The sequence below is a fragment of the Plasmodium vivax genome, chromosome 7, assembly GCF_000002415.2.
Source record: "Plasmodium vivax chromosome 7, whole genome shotgun sequence".
Taxonomy (NCBI): domain Eukaryota; phylum Apicomplexa; class Aconoidasida; order Haemosporida; family Plasmodiidae; genus Plasmodium; species Plasmodium vivax.
The window spans coordinates 1,025,404-1,040,984 of record NC_009912.1 but is presented as its reverse complement, the minus strand read 5'-3'; the positions used below and the strand labels follow the sequence as shown (position 1 = coordinate 1,040,984).

At 51.1% G+C, this 15,581-nt stretch overlaps 5 protein-coding genes across 5 annotated transcripts; 3 read left to right on the top strand and 2 right to left on the bottom strand.

Annotated features, from left to right (window-relative positions):
- Positions 1-763: 763 nt before the first annotated feature.
- On the top strand, positions 764-1,986 carry PVX_099780 (hypothetical protein, conserved; the record flags this gene model as incomplete). Its single annotated transcript, XM_001614755.1, has 3 exons — positions 764-1,052; positions 1,241-1,555; positions 1,765-1,986. The coding sequence occupies exons 1-3, from the start codon at positions 870-872 to the stop codon at positions 1,984-1,986; spliced, it is 720 nt and encodes a 239-aa protein (XP_001614805.1). The 5' UTR covers positions 764-869.
- A 732-nt stretch (positions 1,987-2,718) lies between these two features.
- On the top strand, positions 2,719-5,128 carry PVX_099775 (hypothetical protein; the record flags this gene model as incomplete). The annotated part of the gene is made up of 2 exons (XM_001614754.1): positions 2,719-4,871; positions 4,966-5,128. 2 exons carry the CDS (start codon positions 2,719-2,721, stop codon positions 5,126-5,128), a joined length of 2,316 nt encoding a protein of 771 aa, XP_001614804.1.
- A 410-nt stretch (positions 5,129-5,538) lies between these two features.
- Positions 5,539-6,141, top strand: PVX_099770 (hypothetical protein; the record flags this gene model as incomplete). Its single annotated transcript, XM_001614753.1, has 1 exon — positions 5,539-6,141. One exon carries the CDS (start codon positions 5,539-5,541, stop codon positions 6,139-6,141), a length of 603 nt encoding a protein of 200 aa, XP_001614803.1.
- Positions 6,142-6,212: 71 nt separating this feature from the next.
- PVX_099765 (NAD synthase, putative) lies at positions 6,213-8,816 on the bottom strand (the record flags this gene model as incomplete). The annotated part of the gene is made up of 1 exon (XM_001614752.1): positions 6,213-8,816. One exon carries the CDS (start codon positions 8,814-8,816, stop codon positions 6,213-6,215), a length of 2,604 nt encoding a protein of 867 aa, XP_001614802.1.
- A 583-nt stretch (positions 8,817-9,399) lies between these two features.
- Positions 9,400-13,268, bottom strand: PVX_099760 (hypothetical protein, conserved; the record flags this gene model as incomplete). The annotated part of the gene is made up of 3 exons (XM_001614751.1): positions 9,400-9,526; positions 9,706-12,409; positions 12,593-13,268. 3 exons carry the CDS (start codon positions 13,266-13,268, stop codon positions 9,400-9,402), a joined length of 3,507 nt encoding a protein of 1,168 aa, XP_001614801.1.
- Positions 13,269-15,581: the final 2,313 nt, after the last annotated feature.

Below are 15,581 nucleotides of genomic sequence, written 5' to 3'. Positions count from 1 at the left end.
GTGAAAGAAAAAAAAAAAAAAAAAAATGGCCGCTTTGCTTGTCTGATTCTTCGACGGGCCACCTGCACGAGGGGGATGCCAGCGTACAGGCGTAAACGTATTCACCTGAGGGGAGAAGCGTGTATGCCTATGCGTATGCGCATACGTATACGTGTACCCTCGCACGTTTGCTTAATTCACCACAAGGGGTACTCCCCCCCGTTTGCTTCTTTATGAAAGTGACGTGCGTGTGCAGTTCGCTCCAGTTGAGTTGCCCCTTCGTGAAGAAAAATAAAAAAAAATAAAAAAAAAATAAAAAAAAAATAAAAAAAAAAATAACAAAATCTCCCTCCTGTGCTTCATCCCGCCGATAACGCTGAACGGCGCAGAGCGAAAAGGCCACTTTTGCGAAGATGGAGTCACCCCAGTTTTCGCAACACCCGCACGTGGACCAAGTGAAAGGCCAAAACGCTTAGCCGTACGACTGATTTACGCAAAATGCATTTTATTCGCCCACTTGGCACGTCTGCACGGGCGTCTCGAAGCGGGCGAGCGGCGTGCGAAGCAGCACACTGGGGAAGGACGCATACAGGGGGCACTGCGCGGACAGGGAGAAGAGGACATGCCCCGCCGGCTACTCCTGTTTGTAATCCGTTCGGTTACTCCTTTTTATAGTCCTTTTTGCTACCCCTTTTGCTACCCCTTTTGCTACCCCTTTTGTAATCCCTTCTGTAATCCTTTTTGTTGCTCTTTTTGTTGCTCTTTTTTTTTTTTTTTTTTTTTTCACGCTCCCCCCGCACGTGAAAAACTCGCCAAGTTGAGGAACCCCAAAGGGATAACATCTTTTGCCCCTTTTTTGGAACCCCCGCTGGAAGGACTGCGCATCCAAAATGGGGGGAGACGGAGGCAGCTTGCCCCAGCGGGTGGACCTGGTTCGAATGAAACACAAGAGGCTGAATGAAAGCACGGGGAGCCTGGGCTACGGCAAAAACACCCTCGTGACGCTGAACCAGTGTAGGAGCAACAAGAAGGAGCTGAAGGAGCATTACATGACTCACTGCGCGATTTCGCAGGTGGGCCGGCTGGAGGATAGCGGCGAACGGGGAGCGGCGCGGTTGACCCATTTTGCGGCGTTCCCTATTTAGCCGCTACTGGAGGGAGTGGACCCCCCACCTGGGATTCGCATAGCCACTCCAACTGCCATCCTCACCGCTACCATCACCGCTATCCTCACCGCTACCATCACCGCCCCCCCCCGCAGGAATCGCTGAAGGAGCCCTTCTTCTGCTGCCGCCGCGGCTACCTCTACAACACGGAGCACATCCTGAGCCTCATTCTGGCCAGGCAAGGCAAAAAGAAGAAGAAGCGAAAACTGGAGGACCCCCACTACGAAGCGTTTTCTCACATCGGGTCCCTCAAAGACTTGGTGCTCTGCAAAAACAAGTTGAATGAGGAGCACAAGCTCGTCTGCTCCATCTCGAACGAAATTATTAACCCCTCCTCTGGGGCCATGTGCCTCTTCTCCTGCGGCTGCGTGTTTTCCAAGAAGGTTTTCAGCCACGCGAACATCGCCAAGGTGGGTGGTGAGCGGTGGGTGAGCGGTGGGGGAGCAGCCGTATAAGCGGCCGGTAGGCCAACTCACATGGACGTTATTCCCCCCCACACACACACTTCACCCAGTCGCCACATCCCTTCCCCCTTCTTCTCACCTCTTCTTTTCTACACACACTTCCCCCATTCGCCACATCCCTTCCCCCTTCTTCTAACCCCTCCTTCCCCCCACAGGAAAACGCCTGCACAGCGTGCAACACACAATTCAAACCCTCCGACGTGATCGAAATTGCAAACGTGGAGCAGCCCCTCATCGGGAAGAAAAAAAAAAAGATGAAGACAAAAGGGGAGCAAGGGGATAAGGAGGAAAGGAGCGACAAGAGCCAAACGGGGAAGAAGCTACACACGGGTGAGAAGCTCCACGGGGAGCACAAGGAACAGGGCCCCAACAAGTGACGCGCTGGTGAGTGCGTCCAAACGGGTGGCTAGCTAAACTGTTGGAAGAAGCAAACATTTGCAGTTACCCCAAAATTAAAAGCACCTCCACCCCCTCGTGAGAAGGCAGAGATGAGGCCAGCGGAATGGCTGCTCTACCCCGCCTACCGGAGAGAACACCTTGAGGGACGGGAGAAAGACAACCCACCACCACCCGAGGGGTTAACTTCACCTTTACGCGACCATAGGAGAACGCTCCTGTGGCATTCCCATGCGTGGCACTCTCATGTGTGGCATTTACATAGGCGTTCTTTTTTTCCCCCCCTTTTGATTACCCTAGCGGGGTCTTAACTACCCGTTCGTGACTCGTTAACACCCATTGGGGAGATTAATTAGCTCGCGTGGACATCCTACCGAGGTACCTCTCCGCGCATACCCGTTTGTATTTTTTTTTTTTTTTTTTTTTTTTGTGCGTGCACATCTTCCACCTTTGTTCTCCCAAACAGGCACATATGGGAGGCCAAAAAAAAGAAAAAAAAAAAAAAAAAAAGAAACTCTCCTTTTTTTTGTAATTTTTTGAAAACTCTTCACCTCTTCCCCAATCGCATCAAACGGTTGGGACCTCGTTCGGTGAGTTTTCTCGAAGCGCAACGTGGAAAGCACACACGCGAGCGTACACATGTAGGTTCAACTTTGCTCTTCGCACCTCTCCCCCCCTTAAGTGAAGGGCCTACTCCCAAACGTGCCATCACAATGACGCCGTCCGACGAAAGCGGCTACAAAGTTAGAAGGGGGGGGAACCCATCGAGGGAAATCTCCTTGCGCCGAACTGCCAACCCAGGGGAAGACCCACTATTTAGCATCCCATCGGATTACCAATTGGAGGCCCCCATTTTGCTTAACGGCGAGGAGGCAGACGATTCCCCTGATGGGACTCTCGCTCGAGTGGAAAAAAAGGAGAAGGACGACGGGGGTAACTACGACGGGGGCAGCTACGACGGGAGAAGCTACGACGGGAGCAGCTACGACTCCCTGGTGGAAGACTTTTTTGAAAACGCCATAAAGAATGCCAAAAGGGTGAAGAAGGAGAAGCAGCATGGGGGAAGCGAACGAAGCGAACGAAGCGAACGAAACGATCGAAGCGCGGAAGGCGAAAAGTCCGAGGGGGAGGCGAAAAATGCATTACAGCGCCAAAGCGAAAACAGTACAGTCGAGGAGAAGAAAAAAGACCCGCGCAAAGTGACCATCAAAAAAAAGGCAATTCAGTGGAACAGCGAAATGTTAAAGAAGAAGCTCAACAAACCGCTAATGCCTTTGCTGAGAAGGAAAAAAAAAAGTATGCACCTGTTAATAAAAAAAAAAAAAAAAAGTCATCCCAAAATGGCTAGCCAGGCCAACCACGCCAGCGAGTGGAACAGCTACCAAAACGACTTGGACAAATTTAAGCTCACCAAAGAGGAGCTCGAGCAGAAGAGAAACAGCCTCAAGTCCAAAAATTTAGACAAAGTGAAGGTCGAGTACCAGCAGAGGCTGCAACGGATGAGGGCCGGGGGGAACGGCGCCGCCCCGGCGCGCAAGTCGGCCCCCGCCACGGCACAGGCGGTCAGGGGAATTAAGAAGCCGACCAAGGCTACCACCGCAACCGCTGCTAACACCGCGATTACCACTAATCTCGCTTCTCTCCCTAAGGGGGGACGCATAAAGTCAAACGAAGAACAGACCATTAACGAGTGTAACCCGCGTGGGGAAGGATCACTCCGATGCGCCTCTCACCAGGGGAGCAGAAAAAAGGATCACCCAAAATTAAAACAAAGCAGTACTGTTAAAACGACCAAAAGGATGAAGGAACGGGGGGGGCACAGTTCGTCCGATGTGAATAACAACCATGCAGGTGGTCCCTATAATGATCACCTGGGTAGCCCCCCCCACATGCACAGCAGTGAAGGGAAGTACCCCTCGGTAGACCTACCCCACAGTGATGGTTTTTCCTCTGGTGGGCAGTGCTCCGAATGGGGCAAGCACAACAGGAGAGTGACCCAACAGAAAGGTAGACACCTCCCTAACGGAAGAAGCAAGCGTACGCAGTTGCACAAATGGAGTGCCCTAAATGAGCCGCATAGATCGAATCAATTTGGAGCGAACCAAACGCTGCGTGGAGGTTACCTTGCCAGTAGCGACGATTATAGCAGTCTGCTAAATGGGTACTCGAGCGGATGCGAGTTTGGCCGTTTCTCCTCTCATTCGGTGAGGCGTAAAGGGAAGAGTCGCCCACAAAAAGGGCCCCCTAATTGGAGAGACAACTGTTATGCTGACCACGAAGGAGAGCCCCCCTCGTGGGAAAAAAGGAACAGAACCCACAACCAGTTTTACTCTCACAACAACCACAGTGATAGCGATCGAGTGACTATCTCCACAGACGGATCAGCATCCACAGGGGAGAGCACCTTGGAGTACTTTGCCCAAGAGCTGAAGAAGAGGAACGAACTGTTATCACCCATTATAGGCAGCTTTAACATCAGGGAGGACCCCCTGGAGGACCTTCCCCCTCAGCGCAGGGGGGAATTCCAAGAAAAGAAATTTTACCCCAACTTAACAGTTAGGCTATTTGCTGAGGGGGGGTGCCGCCCAGTCGACGCAAGCAGCTTCCGAGATGACAGCTCCCAAGATGGCGGCTCCCACGATGGCAGCTCCCCCTCCAGCGGTACCTCCTCCGCGGGTACCACCCAGCTCGACCACCTGTGGGACTCAGATTACACAGAGGAAATAAAAAAATTAAGAAGCGCCCCTCAGGTGGACCAAGACATGCTGAGGCTGAAGAGGGCCAAGCTGGAGACATTCAACGCTATTAAAAAGATGGTGCAGTCGGTTAGGGCGTTCAGTTGTGAAGGGGACCTGGAGGGAGCCACGTCAACAAGGGAGGAAGCGCCATCACGAGGGGAGGCACCTCCTCGTCGAGCGCATCGCACGATGGAACGTCAGGGAGACAACCCCCTGATGGAGCCCCTCTTTCGCGAAAACGACCACGCGCACGCACATGCGCCGCCGTCGCCCAGACAGCTGGCGGCCTACACAAGTGACGAAGCGGAGGAACGTTACGAAGCGGAGGAATGTTTCGAAGAGCCAAAGTCAATTCACAGTGAATATAACAATTACATGTCCTTAGAACAGCTCCACCAGGGGGAGGATACGCCCACTTCAACTCCCCTCAGTGGCCATAAAATGGAAGAGACGCTCCATCAGGACCACCTGCGTGGAGACGTCCAACTGGGGACTCACATAAGGGGCCACCCAGATTGCAGCAACGACAGTTTAAATTTCCATTCGGGTGATAATTTTGCCACAGTCAATTTGGATCTGCGTGGGGGCTCGCCCAGGTTGGACCTAACTGGGGGAGGCGCGGATTGGGAAGACACAAATGGGGGGAGCCCTGGCGACGCGGCGGTGTTTCTTCCCCAGGGAGGCAGCCCGCGCAGTTGGGGGGGCCGCCAAGTGGGGAGAAGCCACAGGGGAGCTTCGGTGGGGAAGGCCACCACAGTCACAGCCACGGTCACTCCTAGTGTGGCCACCGCTAACATGACCACCGCTGGCATAGCCCCCGCTAACGTTGCCACCCCGGAGCCACGCGGCGGGGCGAAGCTCGGGCGGCCAGACCCGGCGAGCCGCGCCGCCAAAAAGGGGCCCCTGACGAGCCAGCGCCGCGACGCAAGGCAATCCCAGAGGGCCCCCAACAAAAAGGAAGGCAACCTCTGCGTCGAATCGATTTCAAGTACATCGAAGGGGAGTCGCCAAGGTGCCCTCAAGGCAAAAGTTCACTCCAGAGTGGACACTGGAAATGCGGGCCAGTCGACCCGCAGCGGCACACGCAGGGAGAAAAACGCGTTTCACGAAACGGGGACACTGCTGAGGGGGAAGGTAACCAGCGAGGCGAAAGCTGCCCAGTCGGCGCCGCGCAGGAAGGTCAGCGGTGTGCGCAGCGTGAGTGACGCGCGCGAGCAGCGAGCAATCAGCCAGAAGATTCTAAACACGTCCATCAACTTCGACGAGACGCAGAACCTGAGCGACGAGGACCAGCTCATCTTCGACAGCTACCTGAACGAGGCCGGCGCCAAGCGGGAGGACAACTTGGAGGACATCATCCGCAACCAGGTGGCGCTCTTCGAGCGGGACTTCCTATGAGGTGGGCGGCGCTTGGGGCTTCCTCCCCCGGGAGCCTCCTCACCCGGGGGCTTCTTCACCCGGGAGCTTCCTCACCAGGTAGCTTCTTCACCCGGTAGCTTCTTCACCCTTGCGAAGTTGACCAAAGAGGAGAGGTGCAGGCCGCACGCCTCCCCCGCGAGCGAAGGCGGAAGGACCAGCACCTTGTGAGTGTTCCGAACGGCCCGAGAAAAGAAGGTCCTCACCTTGTCCACCAGAGAAGCTCTGCTCATTAAAGCCTCGGGCCAAAAGTACCTAGACAAGTAGTGCACCATGGAGGAGGGACCCAAAAAAAAATGATTCTTCAAAATGGCTAGCAGCTTAATCTCTAGGTACTTCAAATTCAACTCATCCTCATCCGTCTGGTTATTCTCCAGAGGTTTTAACTCCGCCGAGGGGTGAAACTGATTGATGGAGTTACACACAGAGAGGTCGTAGGACGGGTCGTTGGCCAACAAACACATGGTCTCCTTAATTAATATTTTGCTAACATTCCCAATTAGGTTAATATCCCCAGATGAGCAATCATATTTGGTGTAGTACCCCGTTAGCGTTTCGTCCAAATTGCCAGTCGCTATGGTGAGCAAAAACTCATTGTGCAGATTTAGGGGGGCATATCTCTGCTGGCAGATAAGGGGGGAGAAGAAGTATGCCATTAGAAGTCTTGACCTCGACTGTACATTCTGCAGGCACAGATCCTCATATGTACTTCCTCCCTGCGATTTAAACTTCATTTCCTCCTTTAGGAAGTCCCTCCCCGCGCTTTTAAAAAAGGCAAACAGCCCATCTATGCAGTACACCGTGTGGTACGAATTTATGGCGCTACTCAGCTGCTCCGCATACGACTTGGTATTTTCGCTGCTGTTCTTGGAGGGCAGGCACAGCGTGTTCAGCAGCTTGTTGCAGATGGCCTTCCGGCAGGGCGCATCAATCAGCAGCCGCTCCAGCTTTAGGCGGAACTGCTCGTTGTTGAAGTGGGTTAGGCGGTCGTGCCGCTTATGCTGGTTATGCTGTACGTGACCGCCTTCCGCGCCTTGCCCCCTCTCCTTCATCCCCAGTTCGACCATTATGGAGAGCAGATAAACCATGCAGGCGCTGAACCCCGAATCGACGCCCCCCGACAGGGCCAACATAAACCCCTTGGCATTGGTCAGGTGCAAAATGTGCCACAAAAACAGCGCACAATTAAAGCACAGCTCCTCATACACATTGTGGAGTGCCCACGTCTGGCTGCCAAACTGGTACTGCCAATCCTCCGCACTCGGGTGATACTTCCTCATCAAAGAGCTCATCACTGGGTTGTTCCCGGTGTACATCTGCCAGTTGAAGTTCTGTGGCAGGTTCTTCCAAATGGCATCCTTCGAGTATTTCACAGTCAGCTCCAGTTCCTTATGGGAGGAAAGAATGCAGTCCGCGTCGTGACCCCCATCTGCATGTGTTTCACCCTCCACGCTCCTTTGCAATTTCTCCACTTCGACGATGGATAGGCTCGTTTTGCCTCCCCTCTCCGGGGGGGGGTCCCTCATTAGGGGAACACCCACCGACGCGACCTGCACCTCGTCGAAGGTAAACCTGGCGTTCTTAGTCAGCACTTGGTTGTTCTTGCTGATGAAAGAAAACCCATCGTATTTGTAAAAATAGCTATCGCACCCGCTGTTGGCATTGTAACTGAGGACCATGTGGGGGTACTGCTTGGTCAAATGCATCATCTGGATGAAGTACTTCTTAAACAGCTGCAGCTCGTTGGTCACGTGGCCACTCACCAGGAGGACATCCACTTGGTTCAGCAGCACAGCGGTATCCCCAAAAGAGGTGAGCCCATCTCGCAAACTCAGCTTTACCGCATCGCGCTCAAAAAAGGAGGGGACCTGCCCAAAAAAGGGGGGGACCTCCCCAGTGGCGCTGTCACCGCTAAAGAAACCACTCGTATCGCTGCTACCCCCCATCAAGTGAGCTGAACCGTGAAGGTTAAAATGCTCCACCCGATCATCCACCAGCACCCCCCTCTCAACGTGGATCAACTCATCCAAAAAGAGATGCCCAATGAGTATGTCTCCTAACTGTATGAGTGCCCTCCCGATGTAGGTCTCCTTCTGATTGGTCACCTCCTGAACACACTTCGGCAAAACGTACGTCTGCAGAGTGTTGCCGATGACCTTAACATTGGAGCTGTCAAACTGGAGGGGCTTCAAATGGCCGGTGGGAGGGCTCATCCCCTCGGCTGATCCCCCCTCTTTCAATGCCGACCAGGGGGAGAAATACTTCCTCTCCTCATCACTTAGGCACTCCTTCGGAGACAGCAAAATGATTTGGTTCCTATAGATAACCACTTGGCAGCTGTACAGCTGCTTCTTAAAATACACGGGCATGCTGACGAAGCACAGGATGCTCCCCATCAGGGGGCCATCATCTGCGCACTTCTCCTTCAGCAGCTCGCTTAAACAGTGCCAACAAATTTCGTGGATGTCCTCCACCTCTTTGAAGCTGTCCTTGCAACTCACCCCACAGAGTTCCAACTCACCACCCACTCGCACTTGGCAATTTAACTCTTTGCATCTTCTTATACTCTCGATGACCTTCTTCTTGTTCTCTTCGTAGTCCAGCGGGATGGAGGATATGGAGCAGCAGCTCAGACCGAACTTGCTCCCTTTCTCCATCCTTCAGGGAAAGGAAGATAACCTAACTGGCTTGTTCCTCCCCTATTCGAGCCTGTTTTGAGACTACCCCTTTGAGGGTAACGCGCGCTTTGGTGTATCCCCAGCAAAATTCACGTTTTACACAGGGTGGCCTCACTTGGGGGCGCGAACTGAGATCAATGGCCTCTCTCCGGCAACCCTCACGGAGTGAGCAGTTTGGAGGGGGTGGACGGTTGGGAGGCACAAATGGGGGGACGCCTATCGTGCGACTTGCACGGTGTTGGCCAGTCGAGCAGGGGACAAGCACAGGGGGGTGGAGCAGCACAGCACAGCACGTTTAGCACTGGCGGGGAGCGGCTGGACCATCCAGAGGGGAGCTCTCAATTCTGTGAAAGCGATCTCCCTGGGGGGAAGCAGAAAAAAAAAAAAAAAAAAAAAAAAAGGCCAATCATACTAAATGGCGGGGCACACAAGGTGAGAAAATGGCTTGGCGAGGGAGAAATCATTACGGGGTGCCATTTTCTCTTTTTTTCTTTTTTTCTCCTTTTTGCAAAGCACACGCCGCATTACTGCGCAACCTTCGCGCACGGCTTGCGCGGGGGCGCTAGCCTGCCCGCCGCTTTTCCTTCATCTCCATCTGGATGCTCGGGTCCGTGTTCAGGAAGGTGAGGTATATGAAGTAGGGCAGCACGTACTTGACGAAGAGCATCTTGCGCGATTTGGCGATCAGCCTGAGGGGGGTGCGGTTGGGGCGCAGTGTGGGGGTGCAATATGGGGGTGCAGTGTGGGAATATGACCGATGGGTGGGCGTCGATCAGGTTGGCATCGATCATGGGGGCGCTGCACAGAAAATCCCCATGCGGGAGATCCACTTGCGTGCCCCCCCTTCGCCGCCCCCGCACAGGCGTACCCCGAATAATACACCGTCGACGCGGCCGTCGCGATGAGGAGCACAAAGTTGGTGATGTACATCAGCTTGATGGAGAAGGAAAAGGGACTGAAGGCGCTGTAAAACGTGGCAATGTAGCAGACGCAGCTGAGACAAACCAAAGCACCCGTCTTGGAATCATTAAAATTTGTGACAAAGGGGATTAGAAAGATGCTCATCGTTAGCTTCCCAACCAGAAAGAGGTCAAACACGTTATAGTAATTTAGCAAAGGGTAAAGCTCCTCCATGTTATATACCCTACTGTTGAGTGAATAGGAAATGTCCACTGCCCCGAAGAAAATGTTGACGAGGCAGTTCAGCGTGGAGCACACGTTCAGCCAACTTACCTGTCTGTAACTCTTCACCACAAAGGAGGGCAACATTAGCAGCACATTTAAGGCAACCTGCATGGGTATCCTCACCCAAAGGAATCGACGAAAAATGCTCTCGTCGATGGTGTTGCTTAGGGTAAACTTGGCCCTCATGAGTGGTGGCTTGTCCCTGTAAAAGGGGTTAGGCGAGCTCACCCCCCCATGGTCGGCTCTGACTAGCAGGGAAAACAACTCCATCTGAAGAAACACCGTGAGCACGTTTAGCAATAAGAGAAGCAGGACAAACAGGTGGGTGCTCTTGTAGTGACGGAACAGCACGCTCCTCACCCAGTATCCGTACCACTTGGTGAAGCTCTTATATTTTAGGATGTACTCCAGCTCGCTGTCCCTAATGTTCTGTCTCCACTCTGCGGCGGCAAACGCCTCGTTGTACTGCGCCCAGTATTTCCCGCCTCTTCCCCACGTGGCACCTCCCCATGTGGCACCTCCCCACGTTGCGCTTCCCCACCTTGCAACCCCCCACTTTGCCACCCTGAAAAGACCCCCCAGCGGATTCACAAAATGGAGAAGCCCCTTCCAATGGTGACACCTCTGCTTATTCACTCCGTACAGTTCGCTCGCACCATCCGTCGAAATGACATCATAAAATTGGAGGAGAAATTCCCTTCGAAATGTCACCTCGGGGTGGCTTTCCTTTTTCTTCTTCCTCCTTTTCAGTGATAGTTTTGCCCCGTAATAGCAGTTGCTTTTTTTCTTCTCCATTTGGTGCGCTCCGTTTGGCCGTTCGGCTGGGCGGTGGGCCTCTCCGCATCCCCCCCCGGTCGCTCTAACCCGGTAAACCGCGCCGATTGCGTCTCCCGCATCCTCCATGTTGACCGCATCACCCCGCCCGTTCCTCCATCCCTCTTGAACGCTCTCATCAGATGTTCCACACCTCGCAGTGCCATCCCCGCTATGCGTCCCCATCTCCGTGCCGGAGGAGCCATCCACCACGTCGTCGATGTAAAATGCGTTGTGCGAAGCAGACAGGCTACCATCACTTGACTCCTGCAGCTGGATGACACATCTGTCTTTTCTCATCGATGTGTTTACATGAAATAGGGACTTGTCCTTCACAGGGGTGGTACTTCCACCATCGCTCCTGTCAGCAGATTGGGGGTGAGAAGGGTGGTTCACCTTTTTCTTCGCCTCAAAATTTGGGTCTTTCTTCCGTTTCGCTCCACCTCCCTCTGCCTTAACTGCTGGGATGAGGTAAAACAGCCTGGCACTCTTGCGGCCCCGGCCCGCCACTTGACTGTGATCCCCCTTTTTGCTGGACCCTCCCACCGATGCGCAGAAGCCATGACTATGATTAGAGACGTTCCTCTTCCCCTCTGATTCCAGCACATCGGAGTTGAACATGCGAAGTGTGCCTCCCTCACTGCTGCTGCGGTTTCTGCGGTTACTGCTACCGTTGCTGCTGGGGGTGGGGGTGCCAATCTTCAGCCCCGGGTATTCCTTCAGCAGGGCGCGCATCTTATAGTGGTGCCCATTTCGGGATGACGTGTTCTCGCTCCTCAGGTAACTCGAGATGCCACTCAAGTTGTGTCTCTCCAGCACATACAGGGGAATAATTTGGGACCGCTTAACCTTTCCCTCTCGGTCAAAATATATGTACGTAATTTTTTTTTTCAATTCTTCAGAGAGTATAATATTTCTTCTCCTATGAAATTTCCCCAGCCCACTTCGAAGCAAGCTGAAGTGCCTCTGGACCATCTCCTTTTTGTATGTCTCTCCATAATATTGAGGCTGCGTCCTGTCCAATTTCTCTCCTAATGCTCTTCCTTTTGAGCTGTTCAAATTTGATAGGTTCCTTTTTGAGAGTCCACTTTGGTGTCTTCGCGAGGGGAGGTGCTTCACCTGGGGTAAGTCACTTCCCAGGTGATCATTTTTGCCTACACTTTTTGTTCTATTTGGTCTTTGAATATCAGCTACCCCCCTTTGCTCTCCCCCTGGGGTGTTCCCCTGAGGGGACTCCTCCGAAGGATGTACTGTTCTTTTGCCCTTCATTTTGCCCTTCCTTTTGCCTACCCTTGTCTTATCCTTAGATTTGCGGCCACCCGATAATGCCTCCCCCCCTTGGAACAAAGAAGAAGCACTTTCATCCCGCAGGTTCTGCTTCCCTCCCCCGATGCCAAAGTTGTTAACGCTGGAGTAGTTAACGCTGGAGCAGTTGACGTCGCTCACGTCGAGGGGGGCCTCGCACTGCACACTGGTCAGCTCGTCGCCATGCGGGTCCAGCCTTACCTTGCTTTTGCCTATCGTTTTGATCTTCTTGATTCCGTCGTTCACCTCGTACTCGAACAGGTTGTTCCCTGCGGGGGGGAGCGGTTAAGCGGTGAAGTGGTGAAGCGGTGGAGTGGCGAAGCGATTACGTGGCTACGTAACGAAGCTGTCACGCGGGGCTCGCAGCGGGGTGATTACCCCCGAAGTGGTGACAGTCGCGTGTGCCGCTCAACAGCGCCGCTCCCTTTTTTTTCTGCTCCTTCGCGCCATACCTAGTATATCCACGCTGATATCATTCTGCTGGCAGTATATCAAATTGTTCCTTATTAAGATGGCCTTCTTCTCGAGCTCCTGGAAGTAGGGCTCCACGGTGTCCAAAGCACGCAGCGGCCTCTTCTTAATGTAAGCTATTTGGCTAGCTACGGTGTACAGCTCAAGGTGGACGATGAAACATACTACAATATGAACGAGCAGAAGGAGAGTGAAACACAGCGCGATGGGGAACGTTGGCATGCTAGTGTAAAAGCGCACGAACCCGGTGATTAACGTAACGGTGCAGATAAATAGTAGGCCTCTTATTTTAACAGATGTAGAGAGGCTCAAAATACAGATGAAATAAACTGTCTTCGACCAGGACAAGGCGGACGTAAGCAAAAGGGCAGACGAAAGAGGAAACAAAAAAACGTATATAATGAACAGGTAATGCACACTGACAATCTGTTTCCCATTTACATTTTTGGAAAACACCTCAGCTACTTTTAAGATTCCAATCTGCATGACAAAGAAGGAGCACCATATCATTTGAGATATCCTCTCCTGGATGTTTATAAACTCAAATGTGTTTATTCCATCCAAAAGGAAGAAAAAAATTTCCATAAAGATCAGGAAAATTAGCGAGTGAATTGAATTCAGCAAAAATAAGTTTTTAAAGTCTGTAGATTTCGCCATCTTTAAAGGGGCGAGGGGTGAGAAAAAAGGGAAGCGGTGGGTATGGAAGCGTTGGGAAGAGACGAGACGGGACGAGACGTATTCAACGTAACGGGGAAGCAGCATGCACGTGAGACACTCGAGTGGTAGACGACGCCTCGTAAACGCGGCCACCCCTGGGTGTTGTCCCTGCGAGGGGAAACGCCCTTTCGAAAGAGGGACAAACGGTTCGAAGTTGCAAAGTATGAAGTTTAAAAGACGACACTTTCAGATGAAGAGAAAAATAAAGCCAAAAAATGCGCACACAATTTGGAGAAAGCAAAAAGGAGCGTTCAGCTCGTTGAGAAAAATCGTCAGGGAGAAGCACACCACAGAGTAACGTAGCACATCACAACGTGACGTAGCAGAACAAATCGCAACTGCTGCAGCGTGGACGTGTCTTCCACGTAAAGATTAACAGCGCGAGTAAGGACGACTCTCTTAAGTTTTTTTTTGGAGCACATCAAAAGGATTACGCTAGCGCGAAAGCAAATCTTTCTCAAAAATGGGGGAGTGTAATTCGAGGAGGACACTTTATTCTTTTACACCTCTTAAATGTAGAATGAACTGTTTTCTTGAAGAAGGAATTGTGGCGCCTTTCCTGGTTGCAATTAAACTGGTCGTATGTGTGTGCACACATTTACACACATTTGCGTTTTTTTTTTTTTTTTTTTTTTTAGCTAGAACAGCCATTTGGCTGTTTGAAAAATTGCAAAATTTGTATGCCATTATGTTGGTCCATTTTAGGGTGGAACTAAGTGGAAAATTGCGCATTTGTAGTCGTATACGTTCTCGCGTAGACGCTCTCATAAGAATGAACGTGCTTAAAATAGTCGATACGCTCCCTCGATCAGCGAAAAACCTTTTTCTGTTGCGCTTAATCCATTTCGATGTTGTATGAACGGTGGTAGCTAGATACATTACGGAAAAAAAAATTATGAACAGGTCAGACGAAATGGGTGTTTCTTTTTATTTTTTTTTTTTTTTTATGAACGGGTCAGGCGAAACGGGTACTTTTTTATGAATAGCCATGCGATAATGCATTTCTGATAATGCGTTTATTGGTTCACTTCCCACGGACAGAGGGAGAAAACGTTCACGTAAGCGTGCATAAATATATATATGCTCGTTAACATTTTCATGTAGGCGTACGCCTTTCCGTCCACATGGATGCTGCTACCTTCCTTTGTGCACATGTGCTTTTTTTTTCTTTTTTTTTTTACGCCCTTTCGACGCAGATCTGCAAAATTGGCTCTACCTGAACGTTAACCTGCTCCATTCTCGTACAACAGAACTGCATGTAGAGATAACATTACCTTCGTTTTGTAGCCACACTTTTGCATATTTTGCACTATACATTTGCGGTATGTAAAAATAAATAGCATTTTGCGTAAAACCCCGCTTTGTCGTGCGCAGTGGGAAAAATTTGCACATGTCTACATGCGCACGTGCGCGTATATGTATCACTTAAAGAGGCACACGTGCATGTGGTAGGCAAAACCTACATTCCAGCGTGCCCTCATTTGTGCCGCCCGCAAAAAAAGTGCAACCCGTTTATTTGCGGTGCGGGTTTAAAGGCACTGGCAAAAAAGCCCGTTTGAGAGAAAATAAAGACCACCGGGCCACTTCGCGCACATCCCCTGCGGAAAAGATTGGGACGTAGTGGCATGCAAAGCGATGTAGCGCCATGTAGCGAGACGTAACGCTATGTAACGCGATGTAGCGCGATGTACTGCCATGTAGTTCGACGCAATGCGATGCAAACAAAGTTGGCTTAACTTCTTGGCCATTCGTACTTTTTGTACAATTAGCCATCGCACAGTGTGCCATGGGCTAGTTTGAAAAAAAAAAAAAAAAATTAAACTGTATGCATTTTATTAATATACAAATGTATACTTAGAGGAAGGAAAAAAAAAAAAAAAGTATTTCCACACGTATGCTATATACATACATACGTACGTATGCATACATTTCGCAAGTGTGATGGAAAAAATGAAAAAATAAGGAATTGCATTTATAGACATAGTGGGAGGAATAATTGTACAAAGCCTTTTGCGAAGAGATTTTTTTTTTTTTTTTAATACCATTTTAGACTTTTTTTTTTTTTTTTGCATTAAATTTTTCTATACATTACATATGTACACAAGTATACGAGTACACGAGAACATGAGAATACGTGAATACGAGTACACGAGTACACGTGCGTACATATACACGTATCGCTTGCTTTAAATTTACACTATGTAGCGCCAAAAAATGTATTGCGTTTTTTCCTTCCCCTTCGGTTAAAGAGCG